Below are 27,639 nucleotides of genomic sequence, written 5' to 3'. Positions count from 1 at the left end.
GCTGGTTTAACACACACTTGAATAATTGTGAACCTGTCCTTTAAGTGTTTTTCCAGGTGTGACCACAGAGGGCGCTGTTGCATAGATGATTTTTATAAGTGGTTTCTTATCAATGTTATTCTGTCTTTAAGATAAATGAGAGAAATGCCAAGTACCAGACAAAATTTGGATGACTTTTGAAAAAAAAATGTAATAAATGTAATAAATCTAACGTGGCATTTTTATAAAAGTGCCCTTCACAAAAAACAAACAAAAATCAACCAGTTGAAGAGACTTCAGGGTGCTTTAACATTTGTGAAACTGAAACACGACTGATTGATCCAACAACATGTGGAGGAAATCAAACTCCTGAAGATGCAGGAAAGACTGCGACCATCTCATCTACCACGACATTTCTCTCCAGGTACTAATGTTTTACTGGTGGATACTGAATAAAATCTGTATTTATTTAAATGAATTTAAATTGTCAAACACTTGTTAAATTGTGAATGAAACTGCCGTTAAAGTCAAATGTTCATACCACTAATTTGATTTGAAAGACCCCTGAGATTTTAAACGGGTCTAGTTTTGAGTAAGTTGATGCTTTAAAAACCAAAAATCTGAAAGTGATTATTTCTATAACTTCTTTTTTCTAGAACTTCTGTAATTCTGTATTTCTAGCAGTGGAGGGAGGCCAGTATGACTTGGTCTCTGACAGTGTGTGAAAGAAGTAATGTAAGTTATTATAGGATATAGACGTGCAAAAACTCTTATATTAGCATTTATATCACAGTCTTTGCTTCTGAGACTTAAGATTAGAGATGCAACGATTAATCGGTTAGTTGCCAACGACTACTATTAATTGTTTTGAGTCATTATTTTAAGAGGGAAATATTTTCTGGTTTCTTCAGTCCTCTATGACAGTAATATAGTTATATATAGTCTATCTTACACAGAATATTGATATTCAATGATCAGTGAATTAATTGATTAGTTGCCAACTCTTCAAGGATTTGTTATACTCCAAAATAATAACTTCATGAGACTTTTTTTTTTTTTTTGTCATAACTGCCATTTTCATGGTCAAGCTTAAGTAGAGCTGCAACTTTTTCTCGATTAATCAATCAATGATTTGGTTTATAAATGTCAGAAAATGGTGAAAACAAAATTGTTGGTGATTAATTGGCAACTAATCGATTAATCGTTGCAGCACTACCTGAAACAATTAATCAATTATCAAAATAGTTGCAGGGTAATTTTCTGCCAATCGATTAATCATTGCAGCTCTAGTATTTTTTTTTAATAATCATGCCGTTTGTTGATACTCTTTTCCTAAAACTGTCTTTAATCTTTTACCTGCCAGTCATGAATCTGAGCTGCACTAGGACCCAGAGCAGAGCGGTGCAGCTGTCACAGTCCGTGCAGTAATTATAGCAACAGCAGCGTGTTGATCTGAGCACTTCAGGGTCATGAGGAGACCTGAACTGCACGGCTCAGCCTGAAATCTCCGTCCTCCGTCTGCAGGATCCAACGAGAAACACTTTGCTGTAAAAACCACAGAGAGAGAACATCATCCTCATCTTCATCATCACCAGCAGCAGCAGCGGCGGCAGCAGCAGCCTGAAGATCAGCTGACTGCTGGATGTGAGGGCGTCCTTGGTGAGGGAGTGACGTTCACTGACTACTGACTCAATTGCTTGGTTTATTTAATGTATTTATCAGTCTTATTGTTTCTTTGTATTTTTGCAAGTAAACTACACATCAGAAGAAGAACAAGCTCCTTTATTGATTAATTGAGTCGTTTTTTTTAAAGGTTATTTTTTTAAGTGATGGGGGACAAAATCCACAGTCCTCCTTCTTTTTAAATGTATTTAAAAAGTTTATCTGAAGCTAATATGAAGCCTCAGCGTCCAAATGAGTCAAATCAACTAGATATCTTTCAACGTTACAGTCTTTTTTGTGCCAAAGTACTGATAAACTGTGTCCTTTAATAATATTTGATAAGTACATATTGGCTTCTAATATTTTTTTTGTTGGTAAAGAATGAATATCAAACATTTATACCAGAATTGTGTCAGTTCTCTGGTGAACTGTAACAGCGACGATGTTTCTAAATGACCTCAAACGTTTCTGCTGCATACAGCACAAAAAACACACAACAAGCTCAGTGTTTGTCCTCAGGCAGCATTGAAGATCAGTTTTTTTTTTTTTTTCTCATTTAATTAAATGTCAATTAACTGTTTGATTAATTGACTAATTGTTTACCTGCTGTCAGAGTAAAGAAAATGACTCACGTGCTTCTTTCTCTTCAGGCAGCAGTTCCCTGTGAGCCTCAGTGACTGAGTAAGGAAGCCTGTGAGGGTCAGTTCTCCAGGATGCTGCAGCTGTGTAAAGTCACCAGCGCTCTGTTCATCAGCAACGCTCGCTCAGCCTGCAGCGATGAGCTCATCCAGCAGGAGGCGGTGACGCTCTGCATCAACGTGTCCAAGCAGCAGCCGTTTCCCTCCTCCTCCGGCGTCACCAAGCTGCAGATCCCCGTCTACGACGACCCCAATGAGGACCTGTACAGCCACTTCGACCGCTGCGCCGACGCCATCCAGAAGGAGGCGAAGCGTGGCGGACGCAGCGTTGTCTACTGCAAGAACGGCCGCAGCCGCTCGGCCACCGTCTGCATCGCTTACCTGATGAAGCACCGCAAACTGACGCTGACAGACGCTGTACAGGTGAGCGACACGGAGGCTGTTTGTTCTGATTGATTCAGTGAGGAAGAGGGAAACAGGAATGTGCAGGTTTTCACCAAGCGGTAACCTCCGGGGCTGTAAAATGAAGCCAATGCAGAAGTGCCAAAAACTGCAGTTCCTTGAATGGCCACTTGAGGCTCCAAATGCGAGTCAATCCCCATAGACCCCCATGTTAAAATGCCCAACTTTACAGCAGAAATAAACATGTTTACAGCCTGGTACAAACAACGGTTTTGGTCTCTGTAGCTAATTTCCTCTTTCATGACAACTGTACGGTGGTGAATTTTTTTATAACTCACCCGTTTAAATTTTATTAAGCCGTAAAGTTCTGCATAATGAAGGACATGGCTGCTTTGAGTGACAGGTCCGCCAGCCGCTAGGCCTCTTTGCCCATTTTTGATTGGCTGGGAGTTAAGCAGCGTCACGCACTGCCAAGATGGCGACGGCCGGAGCGGCTCGCTTTGAGCTTCAGAACCGATCTTCAGAAACCAACGGGTGACGTCACTGTAATTACGTCCATATTTTTATACAGTCTATGGTTTTCACGCTACAATTATCGTTGGTAGAATTATCGCGGTGAACGGTATTATCACGATAATCATTAACGTCTCTTGAAATCCTTCTATTAGCGCTAAAATACAATTAAACGATTTCACACCTGGTTCACATCGGATTCTATTCACTGAACAACCGTCTGTATGTTGCAGCTTTGTTGGACTTTGTTGGCTTGATAAGAAATATCATCAAAAACAAACTCAGTGAGCAAAAGCAGGTTTAAAGTTTAATACAGCTGACTGTAAATCACTTTAAATGCATCTCAGTGTCTCTTAGATTCTACACGTAGCTGTTAAACAAGCCAAGGGGTTTCATAAATTCATTTGGACGAGAAAATAAAGACGAACAGTAAAATTATAATTCATCACCGTTTACAGACCCTCTGCCCGCTTCAGCTTTGACCTACTGTAACACAGACTTTCTGTTGATTGATGGATTATTGCAATATTTCAGGTGCGCTTACTTTCATTCTGACCTCCAGATAAAATGTTTTACATAATCTGGACCTGTCAGACTTCTTTGTAATCTCAGATATTAACGTGGTGAAGAAACATTATTATTACAGACAGAAATAATAGATAAAACCCAAGTTATAGAAACTAGAATGATCTTTTAACACAGTCTAATGACCAATCAAACAGCTCTGTGTGTTCCAATCAAAAAGAGTCACAAACCTGCTTTCTAACAGGTTTAGTTGACTTAAATTTACAGAACTTTGTGCTTCAGTCAGGACAAAGAAATAGTTTGAGACCCTGTTTTGCTCCACATGATGAGCTGTTAACTAGAAGCAGCTGCTGGTCGAAGGTCTTCTGTCAGATTTAGTTGAAGCTGAAGCTGAGAGTTTAGAAACTAAAGCTTTCATTCAAGCTGAGGGATCCATTGCCAAGGTGCCCCTGAGCAGAACGCTGACGGAGACGCTGTTCAGTGACTTTCACTGAGGGACTGGATTTATGCTCAAATGACACAACAAACCTGTCAATTCTCCTGAACTTCATGTTGAATTCATTTGAAATAGTAAATAGTAGATTAACCATCACCTGATCCCTGTAGGGTTGATAGGATGATTTCTTTTATGCTGTTTTCATTAGTTGTAATAAGGGGTGTCGCGATAACCGTGATATATAAAAAATTAAATATTGATATCATGTCAGTAATACACACACACACTTTGTGGATGTTTTGTTTATCAGTTCATCTGGTTGTCTTTTCACTATCCATTAGGTGTAATTGTTCTTGTTGTACGCTTCTGTACATCTATGATCACAGACTCTTTCTCCACCTCCCTACACTCGTATTTTGATTTTAATTCATCTGCCAGAAAAATAGATGAAACCAGACAAGAAACAAGACATCAAGATAACATCGTTGTTGTGTCGTGTAGTGAGAATCTGATGTCGTGACATCCCTAGTCGTCGTCATCTAAAACTCATCAGGCGGTATTTGAAAACCTTTAATCATCCTGTTCTTGAGAATGAACAATTTTTTATTTTATTAACAAATGATTGAAATGACTGAAATATTACTCCACAGTTGGAAAGACAATTCAAGTTATGTGTGTGTGTTTCTATTAATATTATACGTTGTGTTAACTTGAACTAAATGTTTGAATCTTTCTGCAAGAACAGAATCTGCATCGGTCGGACTGTCCAGTGACAAATCCAATAAAGTTTATTCAAACAAGATGACCACATCCAGAGAGAAAGGCAGCGTTACTTTGTGTAATTCTACCAGGAAAAAAATCTATCAGACGACAGTTTAACTACAACATGTTAAATATCCTCCAATCAAACAAGCTCGCTGCAGTTTATAACAGCAGCCATGTTGGAAATCTGCAGACAGACGACCAGCTGATTAATCACATGACCTCAAACTGCACGTCAAACAACAACCAATTTGACAGAAATTCAGCCCCAGTTTGAGGTTAAAATTAGACTTAATCTGTATTAAGGCTGCAACCATCAGTCAGTTAATTGACTAGTCTATGGACAGAAAATTAATTGAATAATCATTTTAGTCAATTTTTTTAAGCAAAAACACCAAATACTTGCTGGTTCCAGTGTCTCAAATGTGAAGTTTTGAAGCTTTTCTTTGTCATATATGATAGTTAACTGTTGTCGCCTTTGGCTCTAAGAAAGTACAACTGGCATTTTTCACTATTTTATTACATTTTATGGACAAAACAATGAATCTAGTAAAATAAATGGCAGATGAATCGATAATGAAAATCCTGGTTAGTTGCAGCTCTAATACATACAGTGTCTGGGCAACTTTAAATAGTATAATAATAATATATTAATGCCCTTGTTTGCACAGAGAGTGAAAACGGCTCGTCATGTGATCGATCCGAACCCCGGCTTCATGTCTCAGCTGCAGAGATACGAACAGGAGCTGAAGAAGAGACGAGGAGAAGCCGACTGACCGACAGAGACAGAGAGAGAGAGTGTCGATGTGAAAACAGCCAACAGGTGAACTCACACTGGAGTCTCTCCCCTCTGTGCACCTTCACTGTATATTAATCTGTTAACGTTTGTCTCTACAGCATCACATCTCCAGTTAGTTTTCACCTGAATCCTGTTTTCTCATCTCATATTATATTTTCAGACTTTGACGCAAAGGTAAGAATATTAAAAGCAGGATAAATATAAATATGGAAGTGAACAGAAACGTCTCCAGCAGACATTAAGGTCTTAATATTTACTTATTTTACTGTGAAGATTTTGAAAATAAGATGTGATGAGTCTCCGAGACTCCGAGAAACAGAAAAATGTATAATAACTTTATTTGTATATCGCTTTTCTTAACATAGTCACAAAGTGCTTAAACAAAGAACATGAGGCAGTTAGGTAGAATAATGCAGCGTAGAGTAAAACTGGATAAATGAGATCAAATAAAAACAGAGTCCAGAAGATATGAAAGATAATAAGTAGACATTTAAAAGAAAATACAGAAAACATGCATTTTAAAGCTCCATTCAGACAGGCTGAACATCACGGGGGGGGGGGGGGGGAGGAAATAATTGACGTCCTGGTTCTGGACGTCATGTGAACCAAATGACAAGGTTTTGAATAGACAGAACATTCAGCAGAAGAAAGCCAGAAGAGTTGAAGGTGAGACAAAGATACTGTGTGCAGAACATGTCTGAGAATCATCTCAATCCACTGGTAGTTGTCTGTACATTGTGTTACACTGCAAACAGGAACTGCTAACAGCTGATTCAGCAGACTTTTAACGGAGACTATTTGACAAAATGTGAACATATCTGTTGTAAAAACGTGTCTGAAAGAGAACAGCAGCAGCTACCTGTAGCTGACGTTACAACAGCACGTTTGAGGAGCTTTTATGGGGTCTTTTATGTTTTTGTGTCATCGTATTAGTTCCCAAACAGGCCGATATGTTCATCAGCATGTTTCCATCTGTCAGATCAGCAACATTTTTGTAAAAGAAGGAAAAAAAATGAGAGATCCACTTTAAAATACAAGGACATCTCATTTCAGCTGTAATTATTACTGAACATACAGACAGCGACTGGATTAAAATCACTTCACCTCCCCTACAGACAGAGATGCTATCCAAATGGAGCTTTAGTAAAACATGTCCACTTAGAAAGAGCTTTTTCTGCCGGTCAGAAACACACTATGTAACACATTATACTCTTTAAACAGGTCATATTTATTGCAGAGTTGTTGTATTTCTGTGCATTGTATCTACAGGTGTTCCTGTTACTTTTGTCCAGCAACTGCAGTAAAACAACTGATGAGATTTTGGTCATTAAGATGAAAAAAAGAGATGTGAAAACAGGGCTGAAAAACAGTAAGAGATGTTACTTTTCTGCTGTCTGTCAGCCTAAATCTTTTGAACACTTTTCTGTGTAAATGCAGATGTTACTTGAATTTTTCTGTTGTATCTCCTTTAAAGGACCAGTGTGTAAGATTTAGAGGGCTCAATTGGCAGATATGGGATATTCATAATTATGTTTTAATTGGTGTATAATCACCTGAAAATAAGAATCGCTGTGATTTCGGTCCTCTTCCACGGGGTCCGTCATGTTGCACCGCCATGTTTCTACAGTAGCCTCGACCGCACAAACCAAACACTGGCTCTAGAGAAGGAGGGGGTGGGGGGGTGGGGGGGGTATCCAGTTGGTTGCAATCTGCAACCTCACTGCGAGATGCCACTAAATCTACACACTGCTCCTTTGACACAAGGGGGCTGCAGTTCCACCTTCTACCTCTAGATGGAAGCATTTCCATAGAAAACATGCAGTGCGTACGTTGAAGTTTCACAATGTTCAAAGTGTTCCTCTGCGGGCAGGGTGAGATAGACAAAAAATAAATAAATAAATAAAAATGGAAATTTAATCTGATCTGAACCTTTAAACCTTCATTACCTTCAGCTCAGCATTTAACATCCTGACTCTAAAGATGAATAAAAGCACATAAAAGTCATGCGACAACATAAACTCCTCGTCCTGCAGCAGCTGTTGTTTGGTTCGGTATCAGGTGTTATCCTGTGAACCTGATGACCAGAGCAGACCTGCATTCTGACACCACAGACAGGAAGTAACCTGAGGAAACTGTGACTCACTGACCGCAGGTTTTAATGTAACACGAGTCTGTTAGAAAGTCAAACAGAGATTCTGAACTGAAGGTTTTTCTGTCAGTCTCACCTCTGCAGTCAGTTGGATATGAAGAGTTTTGCCCCAGAAAAGAACATTTAAAGGTGTTTAAACTCGTCTGTTTCATTATCTATACTAAGTAATTATAAGTAGTAAGAGCTGCAACAATTTATTAACAGTTTATTAATCGACAGAAAATTAATCACCAACTTTTGAGGACTGATTAATTGTTTGTTTTTTAAGCAATATTGTAAATATTCACCACTTCGAGCTCCTGAAATTAGATGATTTTGTGATTTTTCTCTGTCATACATGACAGTAAACTAAAAATCTTTTGGACTGTGGGTGGAATTAAATGAGCAATTAACATGGTATTCTGGTATTTCCCCGTCAGCCCTTAAAGGATACAGTATGTCTGGTGATTTTCTGGTGATGTCTGAGAAAAAAACCAGACTGATCCTTTAAACACATGTAGATCATGTGTTCAGAGACCCAGTCAGGACCATATAACGGTCTGTTCTGTTTCATTGATTTTAATCAGTCCCTGAACTATTGATTTGAATTTCCTGGCGTCGGAATTGTTAAAAATTGTACTTTTTAAAATTGTTTTTCTCCAAAAAGTTTAAGACTGCTGTTTTTTTTTTTTAAATACACAGTATGCAGGTAATAATAATAATAATAATTGGAGACCTTATCTTGTAATTATTACACAGCTCACAATTTTTCAAAAGTGTCTTAAAACATCAGTCAGGTGTCCATATGAGCAGTGAAAGAGGTTTTTCCTCGCTGTAATCATTCCTCCTGTTCATACTGGATATTAAAAGATCCTTCAAATGTGCAAAAATGCATTTAAAAGTAGATGTGAATATGAGGCTTCTGTTTTGGTCACATCAAGTGGTTAAGACGGACTTGAGAAATTGTTAAAACTATCCTTTAATATGAGGCTTCAGATGTCTGAGTTACACAGATCAAATGAGAAACTTCCAAAATTGTTTTAGTATAAAATTCCCTCTTTGTCTTGCACGCATGCAAACTTAAAAAGGAAACTCTACACTAAAAGACTCGTGATTTGATTAATTAAGACTGTTTAAAAGACTCAGATTAGTCTTAAAGAGCAGTGTGAACAGGAGGAATGATTACAGCAAACTGACTACTGTTAGAAGACAGACATGAGATGTTTTCCTGCCAACAACTAGACTGCTGTTGTGCAGTAAAACACAGTGAATTGAGAAGATCTTTAGTTTTGTTGTACCTAACCTTTACCTTTTTATTTGTACATGACCTTTGTTGACCTGTGGAGAAAAGTGCTAGATCCTTTAAGCCTTCAGTTATAACATCTGGCTTTAAACAGGCACTAAATTGTGAATATAACATTTTTATTGCATATACACTAAAAAAATAAATTCTTATTTTAACAACCTATACATGATTAATGCTGCAAGAAGCCAATAGCACAGATTTAAGACATAATCTCAGGTTAAATAATTATAAGTAGAGTAAATCTGCTGTGAAAATGTATTCAAACTGCTTTAAAAACTAATATCAGCAAGATGTTGAGATCCTGATTTTACAAAGTGATGTCAAAGCTGCAAATCGCTTTAAATGTTTCATGTCTAATGTGTCATTTTAAAGCAGTTGATAGTTAAATATTGTCTGATCATACTGGGGGTAACAATGATTCATTTTAAGCCTGGAACAAGTGACTGTGGATATAAACGCAGGATCAATGTGTGTGTGTGTTGAAGTGTGTATCTCAGGTGTATCTTCTTGTTGTGTGGTGCTTAATTAACAGCAATAATTCAGACTACACAGATGTCATCGTGAACCACATCAGACCTCAGTATGTGTTTTAATGAGTCTGTGATGATGAAACAAACAGACCTGCTGTGTTGAGCGTTAGCAGCTAAAACTAAACTTGAGAACATTTTAACATATATTTTAACTCAATATGACTCTCTGTCCCTTTAAGACTCTGCTACTGTACAAACATTAAATGTCTGTCAGTTTTATTCTTGAAAAATGAAATAAAATTCAGTGTCCGTCACTCAATAATCAGCTCTGTGTATTCTGTGGAACTGCTTATGTGGTGATTTATGATTCATTAGAAAGTGGTTTGTTTTAATAAGACTGAGTGCTGAGCGGAAACATATCACAACCTAAGAGGACATCAGAACAGCTGGAATTAGTGGGCTTTTTAGGAATAGAGGAATAACCATAGTAGCCAATTAAATTTGCTTCTCAAGGTTTAGAAAACCACCAACCAACCACAGCCAAGCCTGTGGTGGAGGAGATGTTACTGTAATTGGAAGCAAACTCAGCAACCCACAACTTTCTCCAACAATAGGCTCTTTTCACGGCAGACATAAGACACTAAGTACACTGACTCATTTCACATGTCTATGAGTTGTTAACAGCTCCACCAAATAGTGATTTTTCCCTCTAAACTTCTTCACATGCTTTCATTTCAATAAATGTTCAAATGATCCAATATTTCAGCAAAAATCAAAGATTAGAGAAAAAGTCCAAAAACTGAAAACAGATTTGTGTATCAGAACTTTGTTTTTTCTTCTTTCTTCTCCCATTAATCATCTCACCACCCCTCAGATTTATCTGCTGACCCTTTGGAGGGGCCCGACCCCTAGGTTGGGAACCACTGGACTAAACTAGCTAACTGTATATAAAGTAGTGTAAACTAGCTCCACCTCCAGCAGCTACAACAGTAACATGCTGCTCTAACACTGATGCTTCACTATTAATAATCTAATGATGTCATATATAATAATATATCAGTCAGAGGGACCAAACCACTACTTTTACTGCAATACTTTAACTACATCAAGCTCATAATACTTATGTACTTTTACTGCAATACTTTAACTACATCAAGCTCATAATACTTATGTACTTTTACTGCAATACTTTAACTACACAAAGCTTACAATACTTATGTACTTTTACTGCAATACTTTAACTACACAAAGCTTATAATACTTATGTACTTGTACTGCAATACTTTAACTAAATCAAGCTCATAATACTTATGTGTTTTTACTGCAATACTTTAACTACATCAAGCTCATAATACTTATGTACTTTTACTGCAATACTTTAACTACACAAAGCTTATAATACTTATGTACTTTTACTGCAATACTTTAACTACACAAAGCTTATAATACTTATGTACTTTTACTGCAATACTTTAACTACACAAAGCTTATAATACTTATGTACTTTTACTGCAATACTTTAACTAAATCAAGCTCAAAATACTTATGTGTTTTTACTGCAATACTTTAACTACATCAAGCTCATAATACTTATGTACTTTTACTGCAATACTTTAACTACACAAAGCTTATAATACTTATGTACTTGTACTGCAATACTTTAACTAAATCAAGCTCATAATACTTATGTGTTTTTACTGCAATACTTTAACTACATCAAGCTCATAATACTTATGTACTTTTACTGCAATACTTTAACTACACAAAGCTTATAATACTTATGTACTTTTACTGCAATACTTTAACTACACAAAGCTTATAATACTTATGTACTTTTACTGCAATACTTTAACTACACAAAGCTTATAATACTTATGTACTTTTACTGCAATACTTTAACTAAATCAAGCTCAAAATACTTATGTGTTTTTACTGCAATACTTTAACTACATCAAGCTCATAATACTTATGTACTTTTACTGCAATACTTTAACTACATCAAGCTCATAATACTTATGTACTTTTACTGCAATACTTTAACTACATCAAGCTCATAATACTTATGTACTTTTACTGCAATACTTTCACTACATCAAGCTCATAATACTTATGTACTTTTACTGCAATACTTTCACTACATCAAGCTCATAATACTTATGTACTTTTACTGCAATACTTTAACTACATCAAGCTCATAATACTTATGTACTTTTACTGCAATACTTTAACTACATCAAGCTCATAATACTTATGTACTTTTACTGCAATACTTTCACTACATCAAGCTCATAATACTTATGTACTTTTACTGCAATACTTTAACTACATCAAGCTCATAATACTTATGTACTTTTACTGCAATACTTTAACTACATCAAGCTCATAATACTTATGTACTTTTACTGTACTATGTACTGGAGGATTTTTCATGCAGGACTTTTACTTGTAATGGAGTATTTTTACACTGATGTATTGGTACTTTTACTTAAAGCTATAGTATGTAACTATTCAGCATTAAAATGTCTAAAAACGACTAGACCTATGTCATATATTTTGTTGAGTTGTGTACTTACATTATACTAAATGTTTCCAACAATTTTCAAACCCAGAGAAATCTGTAATTTTAATCAATGTAACAGTCTGTTTAATTTGATTGCCTCGTTATTGGCATCATACCTCCTCTACCAATGAGTATACACACACAAGACGATGATCATCTTGTTTAAAGGTTTGTATGTGAAACTTCCCCTTTGATTTTCCTCCTTTTTGATTGTGTTGTCTTTTCTGCTGTAGGCATCAATACTAATTCTGACCAGTTACTCGGCTGAACTTGCCAGCATTTATTAAAAGGTTTTTGGGGTTTTCTATTTTTCTATGTATTTTTCTATATAGTAGTTTTTACAATATATACAATATCATTAATTGTTTTTTGTTCTTTTTTATTCTTTTATGTGATTCATGATCTATATTTGATTCAACTTTTGTAGTGTTGTATTTCATATGTGCCTGTATAATATTGATCTTGATGTTTCCAATTGTTTTTGCCCTTTTTCACAGAGGCGTGCTCTGTCCCCCATGTGGGAGTATCAGACAGTGTCGTCCAGCTCTGCTCTGATTGGACCAGCTTGAGAGCAGATTGACTCTCAATCATGCAGATCACACTCATCCTGAGTGATGAATGCATTTGTGCCTACATATTGCTTGTCCTGCTTTGTGGTGGTGATTTGACGATTCCTGATGAAGATCTCTGGTAGACCGAATCGTTGCTCAATTAAAATTGCTGGGAGCTACTAGCAGAGTGTGTGGATCTCTAGTCTGATTCTTACTATGCGTTTTTTTTTTTGGACCACATCACTAAGGTGGCTCAATTGAATGACACTGGTGGTGAAAAAGGAAAGCAAAGCCTCTTGAGAGTAAATCAGTTTATTTAACAAAGCGTGTCACATTCCTACTGCACTGAGGGCCTTTATGTGGGTTTAACAGACCAAACTAGGTGAGCTGTTGGGGTTGGAGGTGGGTTTAGACACCATGGGGTTGTTGTGGATTATGAGCTCTGTCCCATTCTTCACGCACTCCGTTGATCCAGTCGTTGTAGTTGGACACCTTAGTGTAGATGCCCAACTTGTCCTCCATCCCACAGCCCTCGCCCCAGGACACCAGGCCCACCAGGAACCAGGTGTCTCGGTAAAGGGTGACCATCGGTCCGCCGCTGTCCCCCTTGCAGGTGTCCTTTCTCTGTCCGAGGATCCCGGCGCAGAGGAAGTTTTCAGAGATGTTATGGGACATCTGGCTGGTGCAGATGCTGTGGCTGACCAGCGGCACTTTGATGACGTTGAGTGCCGAGCTGTAGTGGTTGCTGTCCAGGCTGTCACTGCCCCAGCCGGTCACCACGGTGATGGTTCCGTTCAGGTGTAACACCCGCTCAGCCATCTTGCGCCCCGGCAGGCAAACAGGGACGATGTACTTTGTGGTCGGGGCGGGAGTCTCCAGACGCAGCAGGGCGATGTCGTTGTCGACCATCTCTCTGTTGTAGTAGTTTGGGTGCTTGAAGGTTCGTTTGACCCTTAGAGTCACCTCGGTGCCTTCTTCTCTGAAGCGCTCGTAGTCACCTAAAGAGACAGATCACAGAGTTCTGGATCCTCATGAATGAGGAGGTTTTCTTTTATGCAACTGAGATTCAGCATTTTTTTAAAGGTTCAACAAAATCAGACAGGAAAATTACAGGTAAATTTAGGGGAAATTTGAGAAATAATTTGTGCACTTAATTCTTTAATTAATTCATAATTCTGAGAGAACAAATGACCTAATTTGCTTCTTGTATGTATTAAGAACATTTACAAACTACTTAATTTGTTTACTCAATCATTCTTTTCATGAATTGATTATCCCAGAGGAGGTGACAGGAGGCATAGAGCCGTTCAAGTGAAGAGAAACATTGGGCCACATGGAAGAATATTTTTCTACACCTCACGAGTTGTTGAGGTTCACTATTCAAAGTTGAATTCAACAAACAAATAACGGCACAAATTTGTATGTTGCTCATTTGGACATGTTGTTTTCTTTCTGCTAAGTCTCATAAAAATGTTCCCAAAGAGTCAAAAGAAGAATTTGAGTTTGCTGCTGTCAGAAACCATATTACAGCCTACAGTAGGTGATGTTACACTGTCACATGATACTGAGAGACTGCAGGAAGAAAAATATAGTGTTTTTTCCCCCCGTGAAGAAGGACAAACCATCTGTTAATACACGGCTCTTGCATGAGGCTCGTTGAGCAATGTTTTGCTGCAGAGATTTAATAACAGTAATAAAGTTTTTGATAATAATGTCATGGATTCTTGGCTCAGTGTTTTGAGTGTTTTAGTGTCTGCAGACTGAAACTCACCCAGTCGTACACTGAATTTCAGGTTATTGTCGAGGCAGTGAGCAGCTGTCAGCACCCAACTCTCATCGATGAGGACACCTCCGCAGTGAAAACGCCCTTTTGCGTTCAGCAACAGCACCTGCACACAAAAGCACTCCTGTAGAACCTCATTTTTATTATTTTTGCACTATATATTTAGTTCTTATAGGCCTACATACTAAACAAAATTACTATTTGTTTCTTTTTTCAATACAGCCTGCTATGAGAAAAATTATTCATGTCTCCGCCCAGTTACTGCAGCTACAATCAAGCGCAGATGTCCAACAATAAACTGATATAACACCTACATGTGTCTCATGTTTTACCTGTAAGACTCGTGTTTTAATGCTGTTGTTTGTCATCTGTGATGTGAAAACATCAGACTTCCAAAGTCAGAGAAATAAAAAGTGTGCTTCATGGTTTTAATTCAGTTATAACATTCAAGCGCAGCATTGAGCGTCTCTCCTGATTGGCTGCTGACAGCTGAAGAGTCGATCACACTGGACGGTAGAGACACTGGTATGACTGTTTAAACAGGAGTTTAGCCGACGTCACTGCATTTAACACCAGAGCTGAGAGCGTCAGTCGGAGCAGGAAACAGTAGCTCTGTGTCAAGCTGTCCTTTCAAAGTTAAGTATTTAGGTCATTTAGAGACAAGAATCTGTAAAAGTTTACAGCCCGTCATGTTGTCATGCTGAGTGGACGTAGCCACCGTGATGTCACCCGTTGGTTTGTGGACTTCTGTTTTGAAGCATGGATTTCTAAAGAGAACTGGATACAGCGTCGGAGCTCTTCTAGACTTCCCAAATGTTATTGGACCCAATGGGTCGTTTCAACAAGTTGTGACGCTCAAAAAAATGTATCCACCATTTTGCAGCCGCTCCTTTTCCTTTATGATTATGTGCAGGAAAAAGTCCTTTTGGGCCCAATGGCATTGCGTGACCTACCCAGACGTTGTAATTACACAGTTTGGCCACTTTGTCAAATTGGCTACAAAGCCAACACAGTTTACAGTTTGTGATTCCTCTGAATAATATTTATTAATTACCCGCCTCAGAAACGCAACATCACTTCCTTTTTCAGAAACGCACCTTTACTGACATAAATGACAAAACTGTGTGTGAAGTGTCCAGTGTGTGTTGTACTTTAGTTTTCCCGTCTGTTTGCATCTCAGATGAGCAGTGACAGTAAAACTTTGTTACCTGCCATGGACTCTCCCCCTTCTTGCCCACCTCCCCTCCCACCATCCAGGGCTGCAGGCCGTCCTTCGGTTCGGTGTACGATGACCTGTCGACCAGCAGCTGACCACAGGATGAGAAACCTGCAGGGAGATTTGGTTCATTTAATCTCTCCATTGTTGATATTTACACAGCCCAATAAGTACTGCTCTCAAATTTATAATTCAAGCGCACAAATTAAGCTACATATAACAGGAAGCTTTATCAGCATTTTAACATGTTTAAACCTGCAATAACAGATTTTTGTCCCTTTGGATGCAGCAGAGACAACATTACACATAAAAAATACAAATTAGAGAGTTTCTGTACATGAATAAAGTAATTAAAGAGTATGAATTCCTAATTGATGTGGACTAATTAAGTAATTTGAGAGCACAAACTAGATACAAAAAAATCTTAAAATAAATTAAAGCTGTAAGCAGCGTTGAACAGGCCCTTGCCATCAGGCCGCAATGCAATTGATGGTCTTCTGTCACGGACATGTAGATGTCTTCAGACCCGGCCTGTTTTCAGACAGTGCAAGAAGGAGATAAACATCACTTCCTTTGTTCACTATTATGCCTGCTGCTGGGGCTGCTTCACTGAAATTTCGTAGGGGGCGCTATTCAGCCAGTTTGCATCACTGATGGAATATTGTCATGTGGACGTGTTCAGGCCGGGAGAAGTTTGGTGCAGACTGGAGCATTTACGATAAAGTTATAGCAACTTCCTCTGTCATGGCGAAACATCAAATCTCAACGGTGTGAGAATTTTCTGCAGGGTGAGACATGTCTGTCTTGCTCACACCTGTGTCATCAAAATCATGCAAGTTTTGGGCCCATTCACTTGAATTTCAGTTGGTAAATTGAAAACTCTTGATGAGTTTGTGTGTAAAACAAATTAATTTCCCAATTTTCATCAAGTCTATTTTTAGAAAAGTAAAGTCTTTTGACCCACATGACCTGGTCAAAGTTTGATTGAAATGTGTACTGTCAGGTGTGTAGGTGTGTGGAGGTGTGAGGGCCCCTTCAACACTGCTTGCAGCTTTAATTTTTAAATGCATCCCTTATTTTAGGCTATTTGAAATGAAAAATACCATTTATTTATGATTAGAGTACTTATTATTTATATCATCTGTGCATAACTGAATGTCAGTTTCTTTCATATTGTTGGTGTATATACTCATCAGCCATTTTATTAGGTGCACCTGTTCAACTGCTTGTTAACGCAAATATCTAACCAGCCAATCATGTGGCAGAAACTCAATGCATTTTGGGAATGTAGACACGGTCTAGACAATCTGCTGAAGTTCAAACCAAGCATCAGAATGGGGAAGAAAGGTGATTTAAATGTCTTTGAACGTGGCATGGTTGTTGGTGCCAGACGGTTGGTTTGAGTATTTCAGAAACTGCTGATCTTAAGAGTTTACAGAGAATGGTCCGAAAAAGAGAAACTACCCAGTGAGCGACGGTTTTCTGGGTAGAAATGCTTTGTTGATGGCAGAGGTCAGAGGAGAATGGCCAGACTGGTTCAAGCTGATAGAAAGGCAACAGTAACTCAAATAACCACTCGTTACAACCGAGATATGCAGAAGAGCATCTCTGAATGCACAACATGTCAAACCTTGAAGCTGATGGGCTACAGCAGCAGAAGACCAGACTGGGCACCACTCCTGTAAGCTAGGAACAGGAAACTGAGCATACAATTGGCACAGGCTCACCAAAACTGGACAACAGAAGATTGGAAAAATGTTGCCTGGTCTGATGAGTCTGATTTCTGCTGCAATATTGAGGTTGTAGGGTCAGAATTTGGTGTAAACAACATGAAAACATGGATCCATCCTGGTCTCCATAGTCACCAGATCTCAATCCAGTAGAGGATGTGGTGAAATGGGAGATTTGCATCATGGATTTGCAGCTGACAAATCTGCAACAACTGCGTGATGCTGCTATGTCAATATGGACCAAAATCTCTGAGGAATGTTTCCAGCACCTTGTTGAATCTATGCGACAAAGAATTAAGGTAGTTCTGAAGGCAAAAGGGGGTCCAACCCCGTACTAGCAAGGTGTACCTAATAAAGTGGCTGATGAGTGTATACATTCACACCTCACATCAACTGTATTAATTTTTATATGCATTGAATCAGTGGCCGGAGGCCAACCAATCGGCCCGTTCCGAACAGGCACATTTTGAACAGGCACTGCGATACTCACCTGACGTCCACATTGACACCAGTTGAACTAAATGTCATGTTCTCACCTTTCGTTTTACATTTCTTGGAGTCTTCGTCCAGTGTGTATCCATTCACACAGCTACAGGTCCTCCTCAGGCCGCCTGCACTCTCTGAACACTCGTGGTCACAGTCGCCGTTGTTGACAGAGCAGTTAGTCGCTGTTTGAGCTGAAAAATAACAGACGACAGGCATATTTACATCAACTTTTACACATATACAGTATATCATCACAAGTTTTAGTAGGAGCAAAGTTGTTGTGGTGTGACTGGTGGATCCTCTGTAAGAGAAATCTAGCAACAACTAATTTTAGAGATTATTTATTGTGTGATACACAAGCAGTGGTGGAAGAAGTATTCAGATCCTTCACTTAAGTAAAAGTACCAATACATCAATGTAAAAATACTCCATTACAAGTAGAAGTCCTGCATGAAACATCCCACTACAGTAAAAGTACATAAGTATTATGAGCCTGATGTAGTTAAAGTCTTGCAGTAAAAGTAGTGGTTTGGTCCCTCTGACTGATATATTATTATATATGACATCATTAGATTATTAATAGTGAAGCATCAGTGTTAGAGCAGCATGTTACTGTTGTAGCTGCTGGAGGTGGAGCTAGTTTACACTACTTTATATACAGTTAGCTAGTTTAGTCCAGTGGTTCCCAACCTAGGGGTCGGGCCCCTCCAAAGGGTCATCAGATAAATCTGAGGGGTGGTGAGATGATTAATGGGAGAGGAAAGAAGAAAAAACAAAGTTCTGATACACAAATCTGTTTTCAGTTTTTTGACTTTTTCTCTAATGTTTGATTTTTTGGTGAAATATTGGATCATTTGAACATTTATTGAAATGAAAGCATGTGAGAAGTTTAGAGGGAAAAATCACTATTTGGTGGAGCTGTTAACAACTCATAGACATGTGAAAAGTAACTAAAGCTGTCAAATAAATACAGTGGAGTAGAAAGTACAATATTTCCCTCTGAAATGTAGTGGAGTGGAAGTATAAAGTAGCATCAAATGGAAATACTAAAGTAAAGTACAAGTACCTCAAAACTGTACTTAAATACAGTACTTGAGTAAATGTACTTTCCACCTCTGCGTACACGTGTAACCAATCACATGGACCATTAAGACACATTTGCAGTGGTGAAACATTTGTCAGACAAGAACAGAACCTTCTTACATATAACAATTATATGAGTATATACAAGTTTTAGAGGATTATTCATTTATCACATTGAAAAACACTTGTATGAAAGCAACAGTAGAAAATTGTGATGATTTGGAGCAGCTGGTTCTCTTTCATGTCCACTCTAAAGATAAACATGAATTGAAACACCCAGTGGTGAAAGTATAAAAATTCATCAAGTACATAATAAATATAATAATACAAGTAAAAGCCCTGTATTAAAAAATAAATTACAAGTATTTTCAGATAAATTTACTGTGATTAACAAAAGGAAAAGAACTGTAGAACTCACCAATTTCATAGTGATATATACAGTATATATTTTATTTTTGGATTATTATTATTATTAATATGGAGGTGGCATTTGACTGTTGCAGCTTGTGGAGATGGAGCTACTGTAGTTTTGGGTAGTTCAGTCAAACTCTGGCAAAAAACAAACTTATTTTCTTAATACAAATGAAAAATATGAAAAATAATCTGCTCTGAATCAGAAAGAGTTCCTCCATCTGTTTGAACCTGTGACAGTATAAGATGTGTTGCTGCACTACAATTATGATAAATTAAACTTGATTTTAGAAAACACTGACAAATTAATCTGCTGTCAAAACAGGCTGGAATATTTTCATTGCACCAGTGTTTCACGTTTTGAGAAAATAAGGAGTTGAGACTCAGCTATACAGTAAAGATTTGATAAATCTGCATAACTAGTACTTTTACTTTTGATACTTAAAGTACATTTTGATGATAATACTTCTGTACTTTTACTTAAGTAACATTTTGAATTCAGGACTTTTACTTGTATTGAAGTATTTTAGACGACAGTATTTCGACTTCTACTTAAATAACGGATCTGAATACTTCTTCTACCACTGTCACAAGCTAATTATAGATTTTATTTGGAACATTTATAGCTGTTTTTATTGCTCCTTCATGCCCGTTCTGTTCTTTCAGTCAGGAACAGATTTAATTTATTTTATTTGTGTTACTATTACTTAATTATTTCTACATGTGTGTGAGAAAGGACGTCCCGTCTCTCTCTCGTATCCCTGCTGGGAGGAGCTGAGAGATGAGGAATAGATGTGAGTGAGGGACACGAGGAGCCATGTTTGCTAAATGGAAAGAACCCACAAACTCACGATGGTTACAGTATTTTCCCTCATATCCATGGTCACAGTTGCAGCTGTAGGCTTGGTACAGATCCACACAGACTCCATGAACACACATGTTGGATTCACACTGGTTCCCATCTGAAACACAGCCAGGTCAAAATGAATATACATTTCCCACAATGCTCTGCAGGTGCCGCTCAAAATAAGGCTACGTTCACATTACATGCTGAGTGGCCCAAATCCGATTTTTTTTTTTTTTTTTTTTTTTTACCTCCAAGTGACTCCGATCAGATTTTTTCACAGAAGTGTCAACAAACCAAATCAGATTTTTTCATATAAGATTTTTGACACTTTCAGTAATGCTTTATTTTACATGTCCTTTAATTTTATTATAATTACCTGGAAATTTGCAGGTGTTTAACTGTTAATTATTTAACTGACAGAAAATACTCAGTTGTCAGTGGTAGTTATGTGTGTCAAACTACATTTTAGCACATTAGGTTGTTTCATAAAAACTCTGTAATGAGCACATTTCCCATATTCTAAAATAGTACATAACTCTTTCAAAGAAATGTCCTAAGAATGAACAGTTACACAGCAGCTACTTTTAGGAAATTTCTGGAAAACCCTAACATGCTAATATATCGATTGACACACAAAAATACACACTGAAAACTGAGTATCTTTCAGTTAATACATTTGTACCAAACTGCACCACTGTCTTTGCAAAATGTCCTAAAGAATAACCATGAAATACCTGCAAATTACTCAGAAGATTTCTAAGAAATTAGTTAAAAATTAAAGGACTTATAAAATAAAGCGCTCCCACACTTTCACATGCGGTCCTGGATCTGATTCATATCTGATCTCTGACTATGCACGGTGGGTCAGTTTCTGTCTCAATGAATTTACTAAGCTCTGTCCTGCTGATAAGATTACTGATTATTGCAGCTGTTCTAATAAACATTGCCTCTCTCCAAACTTCTGTTTGTTTGTTCCACAAGCACATGAGCCTCCGAGCTGGGAGCTCCTCTCTCTTCTCTCCTCCTGTCCTCTCAAGCATCTCTTGCTGCACATCTCTTCTGTGCCCAACCTTTAATTTTTATTCTCTTTGATGAATCAGAGCCAGATAATTACTCTGCTGAAATACGAGAAGAAGCAGCAGATCCTGCATCAGGCTTTCTCACAACTTCTCTCTATCATTACAGAAACATTTACACAACAGAAAATACAGTTTTTATGAAAACTGGGAAATTTCACTCATCTTTTTTAATGGACATAAAAGCAAGTGGACAGAAACATACTTTATGTTGTACTGTACGTCATACAAGAGGAGGCTCAGTGTTTCATACTGAAAGAGAAGCTTTTCTTACCCGTGTACACCGTCCAGAACTCCAGCTGTAAACACACAAAACAAAAAGTTAAAGTCTCCCTCCACTCAAAAAAAAAAGTTTTTCTTCTTGCTCCTTAGTTTGATGTTTGAGCTTCACTGTGCAGAGTGATTTACGTGCAGTGAGTTAATTTCCACATTCATCTGCTGAAAGTGGAAAGTTTCCCTGAGCTCACTGAAAATCTGATTTTTTAGGGGCGGGCCTACAAACAGGATTTATGACATCACAACTAGTTTAGAGCCAATCATGGTCCAGTATTCAACTTACAAGTGTGATGTGGAAACTTGAAGCCTCCAGTGCACAAGCACTGAGAATAGACCTTAAAGTGAAGTAGGAGAACATTTGAAATGAAATATATTTGCATATTCATAGAGTGTATTATTTTTAATGAGTCAGAAGTAGTCAATGTCATTTAAAAGGATCTTAAAGTGTGTCTGCTTTTTGGTGGGGAAATCATATCAGACACACATTATTGTTCTAAGAGTATTTTTATATGCCTTAATGTATGTCTGGAGGGATCAGGAACTGTTGACTTCACATTAATACTGAAAATCACATGAAGGACCAACAAATATTCATCCACTGCAGACAGAAGAGCAGCCAGAGTTTCTGTTTAATGGGAGTTTCTCACATATCCAAAGCCGGCCTTTCACTTGGCATGAGGCCTGAATCTGCTCCTCATTCAGTCTCGTCAACAAACATCAGTTATAACGTTTGACTGAATAAACAGCCCTACTGGTGAGACTGTAACCATTAACGTTAATCCAGTAATAACATGTCAATGCTAATGACACCGATTAACAGCGGACTACATTTCCTAACGCGTATAAAAAACTTCCATACAAACCCTCAGATGGTTCAGAAAAGCAGAGCTCATGGTGAAAAATTCTTATATTTAGTATTTGCTGCTCTGTGGCTGCAAACATCACAGTTTTGTCTTTCCATGTATATTTCCTTCACTGTGAATTGATGTGACCTGCTCGATGTCTCAAACTCATGAAATAAACTTGAATTAGTCTGATCTCATCAGCTCCCACTTATCTTTATGAAACAGATTACATCCTGTTTCAGTTTTTTAGGCTCATTCAAGACAGACTTATCACTGTAATTGTAGGTCAGACTTATTTAAACCTCCGTTATAAAACAGAATTTCACAAAAATAAGACAGATTTAAATAAATAAGCCTGGTTCTGGTGGTAATCCTGCTTTATGAAACGCTCCTCTAGTCAGAAGATAGACTGTCATGGTTTTGGCAAATCACAAAAAAAACGTAACAACAATGTGCAAGATTCTTTGAGGGCTAAATAGGTGAACAGTAGAGCTGCAACAATTAAATGAATCAATTAGTTGCCAACTATTAAATGAATCCCAAACTATTCTCATAATCGATTAATTATTTGGAGTCATTTTGAGAGAAATGTGAATGTTTTCTGATTTCAATGACAGTATATTTGGTTTGTGGGAAACAGATATCAAAATATAGACTTTTTATAAACCAAAAAACTAATCAATTGAATATAAAAATAATCATCAGATTAATCAACAATGAAAATAATCATTAGTTGCAGCTTTAGTGAACAGCTGCAAATATGAGATATGAACAGAGGGTTAAAGCTGCCTGAACATGAAGTAAAATATACTAAATATACTTCATATCCTTGTTACTCATTCTCCAAATCATCTATCAGTTCTTTGATGGATTTTCTACCTTCCAGGCAGCTGTTCATGCAGAAACCTGCTGCAAATAAATGAATTACCATCAACATTCAGTAAACTCAGGTCGTGAACAGGACCTTGAAAGCATTTCTTTAATGCTACCTTCAAGGTAACTCGGACATCTGGGATTTCAGAGTCGGGTGCAGAACAGCAACCAGCATGAACAAATAAATGCTGAACATCCTTGAATGTGCCACCAAGAAGACTTTAGAGAACAACCTGCATGTTGGATCATTTATATGCAGCAGCAGCACTCATGTCTCTGCAAGTAGAGTTTTTTCACAGCGTTCTGAAATGAACTGAAATCAAGCTGAAAACATGTAGTCCACTTCTGAAAATAGTCATAAATGATGTAAAACATTAATAATTTATATACATTTTTTTTGTGAATGAGAGAAATTTTTAGTTCAACATATAAAAAACTACCCGGTAAAGCATCTTTCAGTTATTTCAGAAAGGAGTCTGGTTGAAACAAACAGAAATAAAACGTCTTACTGTGGCTTCCCTGGTTTGGAAAATCTCTCTGGCTTCCTCAAAGTCACATCTTTCCTCCACACACTCACGCTCCTTGGAGGGTGGATGCAGCTCCTCCAGGAACGAGTTGGCACGACGAGACCGGAGCAGCATGTGAGCCTCCGGGGCGTCTGAGAACACTGTACAAGCCCAAGAGGAAGAAGACTACTGTTTTAGTTTAAAGCTGCTACATGTTGCATCTTTGAGGGTTAGTTAAACCAAATTACAGAAGAAAAAATACTTTCCTTCCTCTAGTGGAGAGATTATTCATCTGGGTTTTGATACTATATATCTGTCTTTGAGATTTCAGCCTCCACCCAAAAGCAATGGAGGTGAGTAAAATGTAGTTTGCTGTGCTCACAACATAGAACAAGACTAAAAATGTGTTCAGATTTATAAAGCCATGTGTACATATGGTTCTGTTTTTTAAATCTCAATCATTGTGGAATTGGACGCATGTGCACGAGCCTCATTTTCACTCCACAATGAGCCATAAATGGATGAAGACACCATTAACCAGCTGTTGTCATTTCAATTCACTGCCTGGTCCACCAACAAGTCTTCACCAACAAGTCCTCAAAATTAAACGACCACTAGCTCATTTGACCATGTGACTCCAGAACCACCAATAGGAGTGTTTTCTAATCAGGCGCCTCTATCAGCAGTAATCATCAGGACAACATCATTTGTCAAATCTCTGTTAAACAATAATGATGTTTTATGTTGTGACAACACTGTGGTTAAGGTCTGGTTAAGTTTAGGCCCAAAGGTTTAGGGAAAGATCACTTGAAACGTGGTGTAGTTACTACTTCCTCTAAGTTAGGAGGCCTTCGTCATCATGGCTGCAGTAAACGCCACAACAATCGTAGTTACGTTTTTCAAAAAACTATCCCAACTCACAGATGGAAACAGGAAGCGAACAGCGGTCTCCTGCAAAAAAGTCCACTTTTTTGCAAGTTAGGATCTAAACGTCACCTCAGATTATTTGGAAATTTGTCACCTTGTATAGACGTCATCTGAACTGCTCCACTTCTGCGGGTCATAATTACATCTGCTAGAAGCATCTGTCACTCAAATGTAACTAACGGCCATTTTTGCCGACTGACATTACGACTTATTGTGTCGTTTTTCTTGGGAGGAGAAAGAAAAATTCATCACATGCACTGTAAACCTTCGTCAGCAGTGATATCTCAGAAATGTAATCAATGATTAGTTTGTAGCTCATATCTGAACCGACTTTTCAAGGTGCGTCACAATAAAGGATAAAATAAAAAGAATATTAACAGCAAAATGTGCCTTTGATTGACATTTTGTGTAAATGCAAAAAAAAAAAAAAAATCACACAATCAGTGCAGCTTAAAACTTAAAAAACAACACTTTACCGAAATATTCTGTCTCTCAGTTTATATTTCATCTCCGCCTCATCTCATCACCCTCAGCTCGCTCGAGAAAAACATGTGTACGCTGGTCTGAAGTCAGAGTGAGGTGTAAACATTGTGTGTGTATAAATACCAGTTTATGTGCAGGGAATGACGTTTGCATGTTTTTTTGTGCGTATACATCATTCATGTATCTAGCCCCAGTTCTTTCTGTTATTTCCCTTCAGTCTCTCTCAAATATGTGTCTTATCGTGTCTTTCCACTGAATTCTAGAGCCGCGCCAGCAGATCTTCTGCCCTAAACGATGCTGACTCAAGTGACATCATTTGAGTCAATTTATCAGATTTCACACAGCTGGCTGCAGCTGTATATTAGATTTGAATTTTGAAGACTCTGATCCGGGTCAGGAGTTAAAATGTGATCCTGACTTTTAACTGAGCTTTGTGACTTTCTAGCAAGTCATGTTAATAAAAATCAGCCCGTTCAGTAATCCATCCGTTCACACTCACCTGCCAGACTGAGGACTGACGCCGACCACAGAGCCACGATGACGGACACACAGAGGACGAGGCGGGACATGTCAGCCAAACCTGCAGCCAATGAGACGAGGCAGACATGAAGGTACGAGCCAATCATCTCCTCTCCTCAGTGTTCATATTTACCCCACTGTGTCCAGTAAAGCAGTAAGAGTGATACAAATATTAATATTCATAATCCATATCTTGGTGATGGTGCGAAGGTTAACGTGACTCACCGAAAGTTGAATTCTGGAGGAACTGGAGACAAAACAGAAAGAAAATCACAAACATATCAGTGTAATATATTTTTATGTAATTGTTTTAAATGTTTTAAATAATCTCTCAGCAGTGTCAGCGAAACATTTCTAGACTATTGATCTTTTTCAGCTGAAAACACAGAGGCCCCCGGACAGACACACAGCAGGAGGCGATCCCCGTTTGAACCTCTACGACCTTTGACCCCATGAGCTGAACGTCTGGAGCCAGAGAACGAGGCAGAGACTACGTCCTAAAACTGTCAAGACACTGAAACATATAAGAACGAGTGAATTTCTGAGACTGAGGAGCGTTTTTTTTTTTTTTTTTTACTTACGAGTGAAGATTCGATGCCGTGGACAGAGACGACGGTGCGCTCTGTGTCTGGTGTGTTAATGACTAACTATCAGTGTTTACTGAGAGTCCACAGTCTGCAGCTGAACACTGTCTGCCAACACACACACACACCTCCCCTTTAACCTCCACCCACTCATCCCTGCAACACATCAGAGCCCCGTTACCCAAAAGATTTTCTTAAAGGATCACAATTCGTTCAAGTGTGTCTTAAAACATCAGTCAGGTGCCCATTAAGGGTGTGCCCGAATACAAATACATTATTCTGCAAAGCACAAATAGTGTTTTTTTTTTTTAACAAATATTTCTTTCATACAAATATTTTTTAAAATATTTGTTAGTTACAGGTCTGTCTGCAATGAGGTGATGAGTAAAGTTGTAGCTCAGTAGTCAGCACAGTTGTCTATGATCTTCTTCGTAAGGTAGTTTATTCATGAACATTTATTGTAACACTTGAATTTTCTAGAATTAAAAGCGTAATAAAAGCAAAAATAGGATTTTTAAGCCTCTTCCCACTTTTATTCGAATACAAATACAATAATTTTTCTGCCTCAACAAATACAGATACAAATACAAATACTAGGCTTTCTGCACATCCCTAGTGCGCATATGAGCAATGAAACATGTGTCAAGATGTTTCAAGATCCCCTTCAAATGTGAGCGCACCATCGTCTCTGTCCACAGCTTTAAATCTTCACATGTAAGTTGAAAAAAAAAAAAAAGAGAAACACCCCTCAGTCTCAGGAATTCACTCCTTCTTATATGTTTTGGTGTCTTGACAGTTTTAGGATGTAGTGTCGGCCTCATTTTCTGGCTCCTGACGTTGAAAAAAAAGTTTTCTGTAACTTTAATCTAAAAAATAATTGATTTCACATCAATACAAACTGGTTAAAATTCTGTTATCCATCAATCAATAATTTTGTCATCCTTATTTTCCATATTGTTATTTTGCTCTTTTGGTCTCTTCTGAACACACATGTATTGCATGTCTGTCTGTCCTTGAAGAGAGGGATCCTGTTCTTCTTTAAGTTTTCTTCCATTTTTTAAAATGGGTTAAAAGGGTTTTATTTTTTTGTTCTTTTGTGGGAGTATTTCTTTATCCTAGAGGGTCTAAGGATAGAGGATATTCTATGCTGTACACATTGTAAAGCCCCTTGAGGCAAGTTTGTGATATGTGATATTGGGCTGCACAAATAAAAATTGACTTTACCTGTCAAAAGTGTTCGAGCTGCAGATGATGAGGCTTTAG

At 37.9% G+C, this 27,639-nt stretch overlaps 2 protein-coding genes across 4 annotated transcripts; one reads left to right on the top strand and one right to left on the bottom strand.

Annotated features, from left to right (window-relative positions):
- Positions 1 to 1,062: 1,062 nt before the first annotated feature.
- On the top strand, positions 1,063 to 12,470 carry dusp28 (dual specificity phosphatase 28). Of its 3 annotated transcripts, none has more exons than XM_067606875.1 (4): positions 1,063 to 1,638; positions 2,292 to 2,702; positions 5,589 to 5,740; positions 12,414 to 12,470. In XM_067606875.1, the coding sequence occupies exons 2-3, from the start codon at positions 2,355 to 2,357 to the stop codon at positions 5,691 to 5,693; spliced, it is 453 nt and encodes a 150-aa protein (XP_067462976.1). In that variant the 5' UTR covers positions 1,063 to 1,638; positions 2,292 to 2,354; the 3' UTR covers positions 5,694 to 5,740; positions 12,414 to 12,470. The 3 variants fall into 3 exon arrangements, with proteins under 3 accessions (XP_067462976.1, XP_067462975.1, XP_067462974.1); XM_067606874.1 differs by lacking the exon at positions 12,414 to 12,470 and adding an exon at positions 6,986 to 10,109; XM_067606873.1 differs by lacking the exon at positions 12,414 to 12,470 and having other exon boundaries at positions 1,064 to 1,638; positions 5,589 to 6,277.
- Positions 12,471 to 13,027: 557 nt separating this feature from the next.
- On the bottom strand, positions 13,028 to 26,449 carry proca (protein C (inactivator of coagulation factors Va and VIIIa), a). Its single transcript, XM_067606872.1, has 10 exons — positions 26,374 to 26,449; positions 26,018 to 26,039; positions 25,773 to 25,853; positions 23,867 to 24,024; positions 21,638 to 21,662; positions 20,292 to 20,402; positions 17,997 to 18,137; positions 15,723 to 15,841; positions 14,503 to 14,620; positions 13,028 to 13,729 (listed from the first exon to the last, which is right to left on the bottom strand). Exons 3-10 carry the CDS (start codon positions 25,840 to 25,842, stop codon positions 13,140 to 13,142), a joined length of 1,332 nt encoding a protein of 443 aa, XP_067462973.1. The 5' UTR covers positions 25,843 to 25,853; positions 26,018 to 26,039; positions 26,374 to 26,449; the 3' UTR covers positions 13,028 to 13,139.
- Positions 26,450 to 27,639: the final 1,190 nt, after the last annotated feature.

Source organism: Thunnus thynnus, chromosome 12, assembly GCF_963924715.1.
Source record: "Thunnus thynnus chromosome 12, fThuThy2.1, whole genome shotgun sequence".
NCBI classification, from domain to species: domain Eukaryota; kingdom Metazoa; phylum Chordata; class Actinopteri; order Scombriformes; family Scombridae; genus Thunnus; species Thunnus thynnus.
The sequence above is the reverse complement of the archived record's forward strand: the minus strand, read 5'-3'. Positions and strand labels throughout refer to the sequence as shown.

Excerpts from the sequence above, each read along its gene's own strand:
- dusp28 (XM_067606875.1), top strand. The coding sequence starts at position 2,355 with ATGCTGCAGCTGTGTAAAGTCACCAGCGCTCTGTTCATCAGCAACGCT. Across the intron at positions 2,703-5,588 it reads CGCTGACAGACGCTGTACAG|AGAGTGAAAACGGCTCGTCA; the intron begins GTGAGCGACACG and ends TTGTTTGCACAG.
- proca (XM_067606872.1), bottom strand. The coding sequence starts at position 25,842 with ATGTCCCGCCTCGTCCTCTGTGTGTCCGTCATCGTGGCTCTGTGGTCG. Across the intron at positions 20,403-21,637 it reads GTTCTGGACGGTGTACACGG|ATGGGAACCAGTGTGAATCC; the intron begins GTAAGAAAAGCT and ends GCTGTGTTTCAG. Across the intron at positions 15,842-17,996 it reads CAAGAAATGTAAAACGAAAG|GTTTCTCATCCTGTGGTCAG; the intron begins GTGAGAACATGA and ends ATCTCCCTGCAG.